Genomic DNA, 15,311 nt, shown 5'->3' on the forward strand with positions numbered 1-15,311 from the left:
CCTGCTGCTGATTCATATGGAAAATAACTGTCATTCAGCAGCAGGTGGGCGGAGAGAGTCAGGAGCTCATGACTATTCAGGACTCATCATTATGAGCTGGAGCTTTTTAATACAAGATATTGGCAGATTGACTGGGTCAATTAAAGAAAGTGACCCAGCATTTTGCTAAGAGAATCAGTCACTTATTTATGTTGCCCATAGTTAGGACACCATAAAACTGGTGACAGGTTCCCTTTAAACTAGGGACGGCAGGAGGGAAATTACATTATAGGATGGAAAGATAGTGCAGATAGAGAACGGGGGCAAGGTAGTGGGACTGGCGGAGGAATGGAAGGAGGGACTAGAACAGTTCAGAAGGCAAGGTGTAGGGTAAAAAATATACATAAACCTCTCAAATGTATGTATACTAATGCCAGAAGCCTGACTAATAAAACTGGGGAGCTGGAATTAGTGATGTGTGAGGAGAACTATGACATAGTGGGAATAACGGAGACATGGCTGGATGATAGCTATGACTGGGCAGTTAATGTACAGAGTTACAGTCATTTTCAAAAGGATCGTCAAAACCGGAGAGGGGGAGGGGTCTGCCTTTATGTAAAGTCCTGTCTAAAGCCTACACTCCGGGAAGATATAAGTGAGGGACATGAACATGTGGAGTCACTGTGGGTAGAGATACATGGAGCTAAAAACAATAATACATTTCTAATACTATAAACCACCTAATATACCAGAGTCCAAAGAAAATCTACTACTAAACGAGATAGACAAGGCGGCAAATCATAATGAGGTGGTTATTATGGGGGACTTCAACTACCCAGATATAGACTGGGAAACTGAAAGCTGTACATCTCATAAAGGAAACAGGTTCTTGGCAATAACCAAAGACAATTACCTTTCCCAACTGGTTCAGGACCCGACTAGAGGGACGGCCATACTGGACTTAGTATTAACCAATAGACCTGACAGAACAACAGACGTGCAGGTTGGGGGACACCTGGGAAATAGTGACCATAAAGTAATAACCTTCTAATTATCATTCAAAAAAGCGTTTATACAGGGAGGAACAAAAATACCAAACTTCAAAAAAGCTAAATTTAGCCAACTAAGAGAGGCCATAGGCCGAACTAACTGGAACAAAGTCCTCAAAAATAAAAATACAGCCACAAAATGGGATATCTTTAAAAGCATCCTATAATCTCAGATGTACGGTACATAACGTATGGGAATAAAAGGTTAAGGAACAAAAAGAAACTAATGTGGATAAATAGAACTGTAAAGAAAGCAATAGATGACAAAAAGAAAGCATATAAATCACTAAAATAGGAGGGTAGTGACGGAAGCACTGAAAAACTATAAGGAAAAAAATAGAACATGTAAAAAATCAAATAAAAGCGGCCAAACTAGAGACTGAGATATTAATTGCCAAAGAGAGTAAAACTAACCCTAAAATGTTCTTCAATTATATAAATGTTAAAAAGTGTATAAATCTGAAGGTGTCGGCCCTTTAAAGAGTAATGAGGGGGGAGTCGCAGAGAGCGACGAGGAGAAAGCAAAGCTGTTAAATATTTTTTTCTCCAATGTATTCACTGAGGAAAATAAACTGTCAGATGAAATGCTGAATGTAAAAATAAATTCCCCATTAAAAGTGTCCTGTCTGACCCAGGAAGAAGTACAACAGCGACTTAAAAAGATTAAAATAGACAAATTGAAAGGACCGGATGGCAAACACCCCCGTATCCTAAGGGAATTAAATAATGTCATAGCCAGACCCTTATTTCTGATCTTTGCGGACTCTATACTGACAGGATTGGCGCATAGCAAATGTGGTGCAAATATTCAAAAAGGGTCCAAAAACAGAGCCTGGAAACTATAGGCCGGTAAGTTTAACATCTGTTGTGGGTAAACTGTTTGAAGGTTTTCTAAAAGATGCTATCTTAGAGCATCTCAACGGAAATAAGCAAATAATGCCTTATCAGCATGGCTTCATGAGGGATCGGTCATGCCAAACTAATTTAATCCCTTTCTATGAGGAGGTAGGTTCTGGACTTAGCGGCATATCAATGGATGTCGTATATCTAGACTTCTCCAAAGCTTTTGACACTGTACCACATTAAAGGTTAGTATATAAAATGAGAATGCTTGGACTGGGAGAAAATGTCTGTATGTGGGTAAGTAACTGGCTTAGTGATAGAAAACAGAGGGTGGTTATTAACGGTACACACTCAGATTGGGTCACTGTCACTAGTGGAGTACCTCAGGGGTCAGTATTAGGCCCTATTCTCTTCAATATATTTATTAATGATCTTGTAGAAGGCTTGCATAGTAAAATATAAATTTTCGCAGATGACACTAAACTGTGTAAAGTAATTAACACTTAAGAGGACAGTATACTACTACAGAGGAATCTGGATAGATTGGAGGCTTGGGCAGAGAAGTGGCAGATGAGGTTTAACACTGACAAATGTAAGGTTATGCACATGGGAAGGAATAATGCAAGTCACCCATACATACTAAATGGTAAGACACTCGGTAACACTGACATGGAAAAGGATCTAGGAATTTTAATAAACAACAAACTAAGCTGCAAAAACCAGTGTCAGGCAGCTGCTGCCAAGGCCAATAAGATAATGGGTTGCATCAGAAGGGGCATAGATGCCCGTGATAAGAACATAGTCCTACCACTTTACAAATCACTTGTCAGACCACACATGGAGTACTGTGTACAGTTCTGGGCTCCTGTGAACAAGACACATAGCAGAGCTGGCAGACGGTCCAGAGGAGGGCAACTACAGTACCCTACAAGATTATCAAAATTAGGGTTATTCACTTTAGAAAAAAGACGACTGAGGGGAGATCTAATTACTATGTATAAATATATCAGGAGTCAGTACAGAGATCTATCCCATCATCTATTTATCCCCAGGACTGTGACAAGGGGACATCCTCTGCGTCTCGAGGAAAGAAGGTTTGTACACAAACATAGAAGAGGATTCTTTACGGTAAGAGCAGTGAGACTATGGAGCTCTCTCTGCCTGAGGAGGTGGTGATGGGTGAGTACAATAAAGGAATTCAAGAGGGGCCTGGATGTATTTCTGGAGTGTAATAATATTACAGGCTATAGCTACTAGAGAGGGGTCATTGATCCAGGGAGTCATTCTGATTGCCTGATTGGAGTCTGGAAGAAATTTTTTATTCCCCTAAAGTGGGAAAAATTGGCTTCTATTTCAGTTTTTTTTTCTTCCTCTGGATCAACTTGCAGGATGACAGGCCGAACTGGATGGACAAATGTCTTTTTTTGGCCTTATGTACTATGTAACTATGTATATGGATATTATTATTTATATAAAAATCTTATAAATTATGAATCTCATTTTCAAGGTTTCATTTTTTTTTTACAAATAAAAAGTTTCATTGTTTGCAGATGTCTGTTCCGGGAGCTCAGATCACAGTATCGCACAAGACACATTTATAGAGCACGCCAATGTTGAGCAGAATAAAGATCATAAAATAATTAAATGTCAAAGCAATTACAAAAGGAATAAGTCATATTCATGTTCAGAATGTGACAAATGTTTTAGCCGTAAATCAAGTCTTGAATTGCATCAAAGAAATCACACAGGGGAGAAGCCATTTTCATGCTCAGAATGTGATAAAAGTTACACTGTTAAATCGCAACTTATTGTACATCAGAGGACTCACACAGACGAGAGGCCATTTTCATGTTCAGAATGTGGCAAATGCTTTACTCAGAAATCGGAACTTATTGACCACTTGAGGAGAATTCACACAGGAAATAAGCCATTTTGTTGTTCAGAATGTGGAAGATCTTTTACCCGGAAATCAGAACTTCGGAAACATCAGAGAATTCACACAGGGGAGAAGCCATATTCATGTTCTGAATGTGAGAAATGTTATGGGACTCGCTTAAGTCTTGTTATCCATCAGAGAACTCACACAGGGGAGAAGCCATTTTCATGCTCAGAATGTGATAAAAGTTACAGGGTTAAATCGCATCTTATTGCACATCAGAGGACTCACACAGATGAGAGGCCATTTTCATGTTCAGAATGTGATAAATCTTTTACCATCAAGCAGTGTCTTGTTAAACATCAACTAACTCACACAGGGGAGAAGCCATTTTCATGTGCAGAATGTGGGAGATGTTTTAGTCGGAAAACACATCTAGTTAGACATCAGATAACTCACACAGGGGAGAAGCCATTTTCATGTTCAGAGTGTGGGAAAAGTTTTAACAGTAAATCAACTCTTGTTACACATCAGACCATTCACGTAGAGAAGCCATTTTTATGTACTGTATGTGGAAAGAGTTTTGGCCAAAAGTCAGAGCTTAGTGTACATCAAAAAATTCACACAGGAGAAACCTTTTCATGTCCAGAATGTGGAAAGTTTTTTAGGAAATATTCAACTCTTAAGGCACATGAAAGAATGCACACAGGAGAAGCATTTTCATGTTCAGAATGTGGGAAATGTTTTAAGCAAAAAGGTGAACTTGTTAGACATCAGAGAATTCACACAGGGAAAAACCATTTTCGTGTTCGGAATGTGGCAAATGCTATAAACAAAAATCACACGTTGTTGAACATCAAAAAATTCACACAGGAGAGAAGCCATTTTCTTGTTCAGAATGTGGGAAATGTTTTGTCCTGAAATCAAAACTTAATAGACATCAGAAAATTCATCTACAAATCATTTCTTCTTAATCCTCAAAAAACTCGTAGAGGGAAGTAGCTACTTTCTATTTTTAATGTGTTTTCTTGACTCATCATACAGGAAAAATGCAACACTCAAGAAGTACAGATGTAGCAAGAAGCAGTGTGGTGCACTATGCTGTTATTGTAGCGCCTACACTATGTATATAGCACAACGCTCATTTACATTGCATTAGAGCCACCGCACTATGCAAATAGCACAACACACCCCGAAGTGGAACGAACATACAATTAATACCTGCTACATCTATAAAGTCATATAACACTAATGATGGTTAAGAAATGTATGCAATGACCGATAGACATCTGTTATCCAAAAAGTAAATGGAACCTAGATAACACACAGTATTTTTACAGTAATCTGTATTACTGCATCTCACAACTTGTTACCGATCATTAATAAACCTTTGCTTTTTGTGTTTTGGCCTACTGTACTGTTCTACTAGAGATATTCAGATATTGCCTCGGCACGTACTGAGTTGAGGGACAGATGGTAGAGCATACATGGCGAAAAACAAAGAGATGGAGCTCAAAGGGTAAAAAAGCGTAATGAAAGTATTCCCGGGAAGGGAGGGGGATGACTGTAGCTCAACGTTTCATGTTGTGCAAGTTTAGGCACAACACTAATTGAGGCTTTTGGTGGCTGGATGGCGGTCGATGCTGCTGATCTCCTTTCTCCCACTCAGGTGTGGTGCCAACCATAAAGAGGAGAATTTGGAATAGAAGCTTGCAGGCATGGTATGGTGACCCATCTTGAAGGCATGGAACGGATTCACCCATGATTGGACGTCTTAGGGCACAAATAACGACCAAGCTGGGGATATCAGAGGAGATAGATCGGCACTGCAGTTTGTACATGGTCCACTCATCCAGGGAAGGCGTCCCACTAGTATATAGTGAAGAAGGACCAGCACTCAGTTTCTTGATGATATGAAGAAACTTTTATTAAAAGTATAATAGCATCATTAGTGAATAGTTTCGGCTCAAGCCTGAGCCTTTTTCAAACTGCAGTTGTTGTTTTACTTCTAAGACAATTGTTTGCGACAGGCAAAAGCTTTTTTTTGGTTCCTGCTAAGTCAACTTCCGAAATCCAACTGTTTGTGGGTGTTCCTGTGTAGTAAGTTGTTTTTTGGCCTTATTCATCATAGCAGATGAGAACAAGTCCTAACTGCCCTCCACTCCTGACCTGCCACAGCTGGTGTCGAAATGTGATAGTTTACCTGTGCTAAATTTTACAAGTGCTGTGTGTCACTTTCATAAATTTGACCCTCAGACCATTAGGCTGGGTTCACACGGGCGAGATTTCTGCGTGGGTGCAATGCGTGAGGTGAACGCATTGCACCCGCACTGAATCCGGACCCATTCATCTCTATGTCGCTGTGCACATGAGCGGTGATTTTGACGCATCACTTGTGCGTTGCGTGAAAATCGCAGCATGCTCTATATTGTGCGTTTTTCATGTAACGCAGGCCCCATAGAAGTGAATGGGGCTACGTGAAAGTCGCAAGCATCCGCGAGCAAGTGCGGATGCGGTGCGATTTTCACGCATTGTTGCTAAGATGAAAGTCTATTTACTGTATTTTTTTCCCTTATAACATGGTTATAAGGCCGGTCTCCTGTTCTTTCTTCAGGACCTGACAAAGGACCTGTGGTGACATCACTGTGCTCATCACATGATCCATCACCATGCTGATGGACCATGTGATGAGCTCAGTGACGTTTTATTTTTTATTGCTATTATTTTCCCTTATAACATGGAAAATAATTACATCTACACAACCTTGAACCCAAACCTGAACTTCAGTGAAGAAGTTAGGGTCTGGGTACCACATTCAGTTTTTTATCACGCGTGTGCAAAACTTATTGCACCAGCGTGATAAAAACTGAACAACGGAACGCAATCACAGTCAAAACTGACTGAAATTGCGTACCTACTCGCGCGGGTTCGCCGCAATGCACCCGGGATGCATCCTGAGCCAAAACGTGACGCCCGTGTGAACTCAGCCTTACTTTTACACAAATGGACAAAATTGAAAATACACTTTAAATTGTGCCCTGTTGATAAATCAGGGCCATAGCCTAAGCAAAGCATCACAAATTGACCCAAATATTCTCTGAACACATCATTCCTAAAATCCTAGAAAACAGCTGGGGCATTGCAGAGCCAAAAAGGCATCACAAGGTATTAATAATCTCTGTCTTTAATTAACCCCGCTTAAAGGGGTTGTTCAGGAATACCCAAATTGTAAGTGATCCCTGCAGCCGGCCTCTTCTTCTGAAACATTCCTACTTACCTACTCCCCATCACTCCAGTCCTGTGCACTGGCCTCTGCATGTCCATCGTACAATCCTCAGCTTGTTACTGCCTCCCAAGAATGAGTATGGTTACCTGCTCCGATGCAGCCAACGCTGAGGTGCCTCTTGTGAACACAACGCTGCTGAAGCTAGTTATTGGCTACACCAGAGCAGGTGACCATGCCGAGGAGGAAGTAACACGCCTTGGACTGGAAGATGGACACATGGGAGCCAACATACACCATCAGAATGACGAGGAGCAGGTAAGTATGAATCTTTAAATAGCGGAGGCAGGCTGTGGGCATCAGGACAACAGAGCAGAAGCTGAGGAGACTACACAGCTACAAGGGAAGTATTTAGCTCAGTACGTACTTCATTCAGAAACACACAGGTCAGTTCTTCTCTGTAATAACTTCCTTAGGCTACATGCACAGCGGTCCGCAAAACACAGATGGCATCCGTGTGCGTTCCGCAATTTGCGGAACGGCACGGACAGCTGTTAATTTAACTGCCAAGACAAGAATAGGACAGGTTATATATTATTTGCGGTCCACGGAACGGAGCAACGAATGCGGACAGCACACGGAGTGCTGTCCGCATCTTTTGCGGCCCCATTGAAGTGAATGGGTCCGCATCCAAGCCCCAAAAACTGTGTCTCGGATGCGGACCAAAACAATGGTCGTGTGTCATGACCCGGGTTGTATTCGAACCGGGGATCTTCCTGGTCTCTTAAACCATAGCCTTACCTGTTGTGCTACAGAAGAGATCTAGACTTTGGGAATGTCCTTACTGTGTTCAACACTACATCATACTCTCTAGCTCCACCTGCTGCCAGCTGTGGACAATTCTCAATCTGGACAGCCTTTAAATAGGAAGTGAGGTCATCACTCAGTGCCCGTTTATTTGGATTTCTTCCCTGGGTGTTTTGACTTCAGTGATCTTCCTTGCATTGAACTCCTGCCTGATATCCCGACTATTCTACTGCCTGCTGATTTTGTACCTTGCCGCCAGATCGTGAATGACCTTAGCCTGCCTGACTCTTCTCCGGATTTTGATTCTGAACTATTCGCCTGACGACGCTTTGCCTGGATCTCAAGCACACTATTTCCACTTCGGACACTACCTTTTACAGGTACCTTATATAATAAACGGGCCACAATGGCAGTGGACCCTGCTGAAATTGTTAAGGCGATTACACGTCAGGGACAATTGATCGGAGCTCATGAACAGCATCTTGCTTCCCTGGACGCCAAGTTAGATGAACTTTGCACCATGCTCAAATCTTGTTTGCCTGGTTCCTCTGCAACGGTTCAGACTCCGGATCCTACTCCTACTACGGTCCAACCCGCCTCTTCTGTACCACCAAAACTTCCCTTGCCTGACAAGTTTGGTGGCGATACTGAGGACTGCAGAGGCTTTTTAAATGTTTTCCGTTTGCATTTCCGCAACAACCCTGCAACTTTTAGCACTTCGTCTGCCAAAGTGACTTTTGTAATTTCCTTGTTAAAGGGGAAGGCCCTGGCCTGGGTCTCTCCTTATTTGGAACGCAACGATCCTGTACTCCAAGATGCTGAAAAATTTCTGGCCTCTCTCCAGATTGTATTTGACAAGCCAGGTAGAGTTTCTGCAGCTGAGTACTCCCTCTTGGACATACAACAAGACACCAGATCTGTGGCACAGTATGCTATTGAGTTCCATACCCTTGCTGCTGAAACAAATTGGGACTCAAGGGCATTACGTGCAGCCTTCCGAAAAGGTCTTACGGATCGCATCAAGGACGAATTAGTCTATAAGGATCTCCCAGAAGACCTTGAGAAATTCATAGAGCTGTGTGTTCGTCTGGATGTCCGGTACCATGAAAGATGCCAAGAGAGACTTAGAACCCGCAAGTTTCCTAGGCCAGCTTACCGTTTGGCCCCTAACTTCCAAGCACCACCTCAGCCAGAACCTGAAACCTCTGTTGAACCCCAGACACCTGTGGAACCCATGGAGGTGAGCCGTCTCCACCTAACTGAGTCAGAGAAACAAAGGAGGCGTTCATTGGGCCTGTGCCTGTACTGCGGACTTAAAGGACATTTAGTATCTGTCTGCCCCTCCCGTCCAGTAAAAGGCAGGGTCTAACCAGTGTTGGAGGAGCTGGCTTAGACCTTACAGGTAGATCCTCCAACACCAAGATTACTGTTCCGGCTACTATCCATTTATCTTCTAAGCTTGTTTTCTGTGAGGCTTTTGTGGATTCCGGAGCGGCGGGTATATTCTTGGACTACACTTTTGCAAGAAAGAACAACATCCCGTTTGTTCCTAAGTCTAGACCCCTGAACATTACCACCCTGAATGGACAGCCCTTGGGAGATGGTATTGTGAAATTCGAGACTACGACAATCACCCTGCAGGTAGGCCTCCTCCACAAAGAGGAAGTTGTCCTGTCTCTTATTGATTCTCCGCTTCTGCCTATCATCCTTGGTTACCCATGGTTACAACTTCACAACCCCTCTTTTGATTGGGAAAATGGAGAACTAACCTCCTGGGGATCGTCCTGTCGCCTTCGCTGTTTGTCTCAACCCAAAAGACTTTCTGCTTGCATGTTGGCTCCTGTGACTATCCCACCTACCTTGCCTTGTGAATACCATGACTTTGCAGACGTATTTTGCAAACAAAAGGCAGAGGTGTTACCCCCACATCGTCCTTTTGACTGTACAATTAAATTGATTCCCGGAGCACCTCTTCCCAAAGGAAAGACCTACCCCCTGTCTCTGCCCGAACAAAAATCTATGGAGGAATACGTAAGAGACAACTTGGAAAGAGGTTTTATCCGACCCTCTTCTTCTCCAGTAGGAGCAGGTTTCTTCTTCATTGAAAAGAAAGATGGGGGCCTTCGACCATGCATAGACTATCGGGGGTTAAATCAAATCACCATAAAGGACTCCTACCCTTTGCCACTCATTCTTGAACTATTTGATCTACTTAAGGGGGCTGTTATATTCTCCAAGCTAGACCTACGAGGGGCTTATAACCTGATTCGAATTAATGAGGGGGACGAGTGGAAGACAGCATTCAACACTCGTAATGGACACTTTGAATATTTGGTCATGCCATTTGGCTTGTGTAACGCACCTGCTGTCTTTCAACGTTTCATGAATGAAATTTTTCATGATTTCAGCAACCGTTTTGTGATCATCTACTTGGACGACATTTTAATCTTTTCCAAGACTCTTCCAGAGCACATCTCGCATGTGAAACAGGTATTACAACGGCTTAGAGAAAACCATCTTTATGCAAAAATCGAGAAATGCAGTTTCCATCAAAGCTGTATTCCTTTCCTTGGGTACATCATAAGTGCTGACGGTTTCCAAATGGACCCTCAAAAACTTTCCGCTGTCTTGCAATGGCCCCAACCGACCACTTTAAGAGGACTCCAAAGCTTTTTAGGATTTGCAAATTACTACAGACGCTTCATTAAGAGTTTTGCCTCCATTGCGGCACCCCTTACTGCCATGACTAAGAAGGGTACAAATTGCAAGGCGTGGTCTTCAGAAGCAAAATCAGCTTTCCAGCGATTAAAGGACATGTTCAGTAAAGCTCCAATTCTTCTGCATCCAAATCCTGACCTCCAGTACACTGTTGAGGTTGATGCCTCTGAGGTTGGAGCAGGTGCCGTACTCTCCCAGAGACAGCCAAAGTCTGGTAGAATCCATCCAGTAGCTTTTTTCTCTAGAAAGTTTTCTCCGGCAGAGATGAATTATGATGTTGGGAATCGAGAACTACTGGCCATCAAATTGGCATTGTCTGAATGGCGACATCTTCTGGAAGGGGCTTCCAAACCTTTTACTATCCTCACTGACCATAAAAACCTACTGTATCTTCAGACTGCTAGACGTCTGAACTCACGTCAGGCTCGATGGGCTCTGTTTTTCTCCCGTTTTAATTTTGTCCTTTCTTACGTTCCAGGACATAGAAACAAAAAAGCCGACGCTCTTTCCAGACAGTTCGCTTCCTCTGAAGAAGATCAACCAGCCGAGCAGTATATAATCCCACCTCACAAAATTGTCGCACAGATCTCTACGGCCCTTTCCCAACAACTACAAGAAACCCAGAATCGTGTTCCCCAGGGCTTGAAGATACCACCAGGTCGCCTGTACGTAGCCCCTAGTCTCAGAAAACCTATACTCCTCTGGGCACATGATGGCGTGTTATCCGGTCATCCTGGTGTCACCATCACTCTTAAGACCTTGCAGCGTCATGTCTGGTGGCCTCGTATGAAAAAGGATGTTACTGACTATGTGGCTGCCTGCCCAACTTGTGCTGCTAATAAAGTACCCCGCACATTACCTGCTGGACTGTTACATCCACTTCCGGCACCTCGCCAGCCTTGGACCCATTTGACCTTGGACTTCATTGTAGACTTACCCAAGTCCGAGGGCATGACTGCTATATGGGTCACAGTGGATCGCTTTTCCAAAATGTCTCATTTTGTGCCGATTCCGGGATTACCTACAGCGAAAGCACTGTCCACTCTTTTCCTTTCCCATATTGTAAGACATCATGGCATACCTACCAATATCATCTCAGACCGCGGATCCCAGTTCGTTTCCCGATTCTGGAGAGCGTTCTGCAAGAAACTGGGAGTAACGCTCTCACTCTCTACCTCACATCACCCTCAAACTGATGGTCAAACCGAACGCATGAACCAGACCCTAGAAACCTACCTTCGACATTATGTCAATGCCTTACACTCCAACTGGTCTGAGTATTTGCCTTTAGCTGAGTTCGCCCTAAATTCCCGTTGGCACAGTGCTCTTCATACCACACCATTCTACGCAGCCCTAGGCTATCACCCTAAGACTTTTCCCCTACTCCAGCCTTCTTCTGGTGTACCAGCAGCAGATCAGCGGGTGAAAAATATTCTACTACATTGGAAGAAGATTCGTTTATTACTACGGAAGTCAGCAGGCAAGTACAGGCTTTTTTCCAACAGACGAAGACGCCATATACCTCCATATGTGGTGGGGGACAGAGTTTGGCTATCAACCAAGTATGTGAGACTGAAACAACCTTCTACCAAATTGGGCCCTCGATTCATCGGTCCTTACAGGATCATTGCTCGAGTTGGACCAGTTTCCTATCGCTTAAGATTACCTTCTTCTCTCCGGATACATCCCGTCTTCCACGTTTCACTCCTCAAAAAAGCTATTTTCAACCGCTACTCCAGATCACAACAACTACCTCCTCCTGTTCTTGTTGATGGACAAAATGAGTTTGAAGTCTCCAAGATTCTTGATTCCAGAAGACAGGGCCGTGGCCTTCGGTATCTGGTTCATTGGAAGGGGTATCCTGTCACAGACCGCTCCTGGGTTCCAGCCAAAGATCTGCATGCCCCTTCTCTTATACGAGACTTCCATACCTCGTTTCCCACTAAGCCCCGCTAGGCCCCCGGAGGGGTCCATTGGGGAGGGGGCCCTGTCATGACCCGGGTTGTATTCGAACCGGGGATCTTCCTGGTCTCTTAAACCATAGCCTTACCTGTTGTGCTACAGAAGAGATCTAGACTTTGGGAATGTCCTTACTGTGTTCAACACTACATCATACTCTCTAGCTCCACCTGCTGCCAGCTGTGGACAATTCTCAATCTGGACAGCCTTTAAATAGGAAGTGAGGTCATCACTCAGTGCCCGTTTATTTGGATTTCTTCCCTGGGTGTTTTGACTTCAGTGATCTTCCTTGCATTGAACTCCTGCCTGATATCCCGACTATTCTACTGCCTGCTGATTTTGTACCTTGCCGCCAGATCGTGAATGACCTTAGCCTGCCTGACTCTTCTCCGGATTTTGATTCTGAACTATTCGCCTGACGACGCTTTGCCTGGATCTCAAGCACACTATTTCCACTTCGGACACTACCTTTTACAGGTACCTTACATCGTGTGCATGAGGTCTTATCCTGGAGCTGCTTCTGAGTGACTGTGAGACAGTTAGGAAGGAGACTTTCCTCAACTTTCTGTGTGCAGTGGATGGCAGCTAATCTCCACCCACCATGTTTGAGAGCACTGCAAACCAGATATTCAGCAAGAACCGAGGAAAACGGCAAAAAAATGATGGATACAAGTGATATAATGGCCTGAAATGGGGTTATTTGTCATGTACACATGTATATGGTGCAGATCTGTGTGTGTAATGTATACGGTGCAGAGCTGTGCGTAATGTACAGTCGTGGCCAAAAGTTTTGAGAATGACACAAATATTAGTTTTCACAAAGTTTGCTGCTAAACTGCTTTTAGATCTTTGTTTCAGTTGTTTCTGTGATGTGGTGAAATATAATTACACGCACTTTATACGTTTCAAAGGCTTTTATCGACAATTACTTGACATTTATGCAAAGAGTCAGTATTTGCAGTGTTGGCCCTTCTTTTTCAGGACCTCTGCAATTCGACTGGGCATGCTCTCAATCAGCTTCTGGGCCAATTCCTGACTGATAGCAACCCATTCTTTCATAATCACTTCTTGGAGTTGGTCAGAATTAGTGGGTTTTTGTTTGTCCACCCGCCTCTTGAGGATTGACCACAAGTTCTCAATGGGATTAAGATCTGGGGAGTTTCCAGGCCATGGACCCAAAATGTCAATGTTTTGGTCCCCGAGCCACTTAGCTATCACTTTTGCCTTATGGCACGGTGCTCCATCGTTCTGGAAAATGCATTGTTCTTGACCAAACTGTTGTTGGATTGTTGGAAGAAGCTGCTGTTGGAGGGTGTTTTGGTACCATTCTTTATTCATGGCTGTGTTTTTGGGCAAAATTGTGAGTGAGCCCACTCCCTTGGACGAGAAGCAACCCCACACATGAATGGTCTCAGGATGCTTTACTGTTGGCATGACACAGGACTGATGGTAGCGCTCGCCTTTTCTTCTCCGGACAAGCCTTTTTCCTGATGCCCCAAACAATCGGAAAGAGGCTTCATTGGAGAATATGACTTTGCCCCAGTCCTCAGCAGTCCATTCACCATATTTTCTGCAGAAGATCAATCTGTCCCTGATGTTTTTTTTGGAGAGAAGTGGCTTCTTTGCTGCCCTTCTTGACACCAGGCCATCTTCCAAAAGTCTTCGCCTCACTGTGCGTGCAGATGCGCTCACACCTGCCTGCTGCCATTCCTGAGCAAGCTCTGCACTGGTGGCACTCCGATCCCACAGCTGAATCCTCTTTAGGAGACGATCCTGTCGCTTGCTGGACTTTTTTGGACGCCCTGAAGCCTTTCTAAGGCTCTTTCACACTTGCGTTGTCCGGATCCGTCGTGTACTCCACTTGCCGGAATTACACGCCGGATCCGGAAAAACGTAAGTGAACTGAAAGCATTTGAAGACGGATCCGTCTTCAAAATGTGTTCAGTGTTACTATGGCAGCCAGGACGCTATTAAAGTCCTGGTTGCCATAGTAGTAGTGGGGAGCGGGGGAGCAGCATACTTACCGTCCGTGCGGCTCCCGGGGCGCTCCAGAATGACGTCAGAGCGCCCCATGCGCATGGATGACGTGCCATGTGATCACGTCATACATGCGCGTGGGGCGCCCTGACGTCACTCGGGAGCCGCACGGACGGTAAGTATGCTGCTCCCCCGCTCCACACTACACTTTACCATGGCTGCCAGGACTTTAGCGTCCCGGCAGCCATGGTAACCATTCAGAAAAAGCTAAACGTCGGATCCGGTAATGCGCCGAAACGACGTTTAGCTTAAGGCCGGATTAATGCCTTTCAATGGGCATTCATTCCGGATCTGGCCTTGCGGCAAGTGTTCAGGATTTTTGGCCGGAGCAAAAAGCGCAGCATGCTGCAGTATTTTCTCCGGCCAAAAAACGTTCCGGTCCGGAACTGAAGACATCCTGATGCATCCTGAACGGATTTCTCTCCATTCAGAATGCATTAGGATAAAACTGATCAGGATTCTTCCGGCATAGAGCCCCGACGACGGAACTGTATGCCGGAAGACAAGAACGCAGGTGTGAAAGGGCCCTTAATAAGAATTGAACCTCTTTCCTTAAAGTTATTGATGATCCTATAAATTGTTGATTGAGGTGCAATCTTAGTAGCAGAGCTGTGTGTGTAATGTATACGGTGCAGAGCCGTGTGTGTAATGTATACGGTGCAGAGCCGTGTGTGTAATGTATACGGTGCAGAGCCGTGTGTGTAATGTATACGGTGCAGAGCCGTGTGTGTAATGTATACGGTGCAGAGCCGTGTGTGTAATGTATACGGTGCAGAGCCGTGTGTGTAATGTATACGGTGCAGAGCCGTGTGTGTAATGT

At 44.2% G+C, this 15,311-nt stretch overlaps 1 protein-coding gene across 1 annotated transcript in view; it reads left to right on the forward strand.

Annotated features, from left to right (window-relative positions):
- The window catches only part of LOC122930643 (zinc finger protein 850-like), a 138,767-nt gene that overhangs the window by 87,241 nt on the left and 36,215 nt on the right, over positions 1 to 15,311 (forward strand). Inside the window, exons 8-11 of the mRNA XM_044284156.1 lie at positions 3,422 to 4,647; positions 6,872 to 6,912; positions 7,105 to 7,288; positions 8,622 to 9,017. Coding sequence (XP_044140091.1) covers positions 3,422 to 4,647; positions 6,872 to 6,912; positions 7,105 to 7,288; positions 8,622 to 9,017 — 1,847 coding nt within the window. The remainder of the gene's footprint in view (positions 1 to 3,421; positions 4,648 to 6,871; positions 6,913 to 7,104; positions 7,289 to 8,621; positions 9,018 to 15,311) is intronic.

Source organism: Bufo gargarizans, chromosome 1 (genome assembly GCF_014858855.1).
Source record: "Bufo gargarizans isolate SCDJY-AF-19 chromosome 1, ASM1485885v1, whole genome shotgun sequence".
In the NCBI taxonomy this organism is placed as follows: Eukaryota; Metazoa; Chordata; class Amphibia; order Anura; family Bufonidae; genus Bufo; species Bufo gargarizans.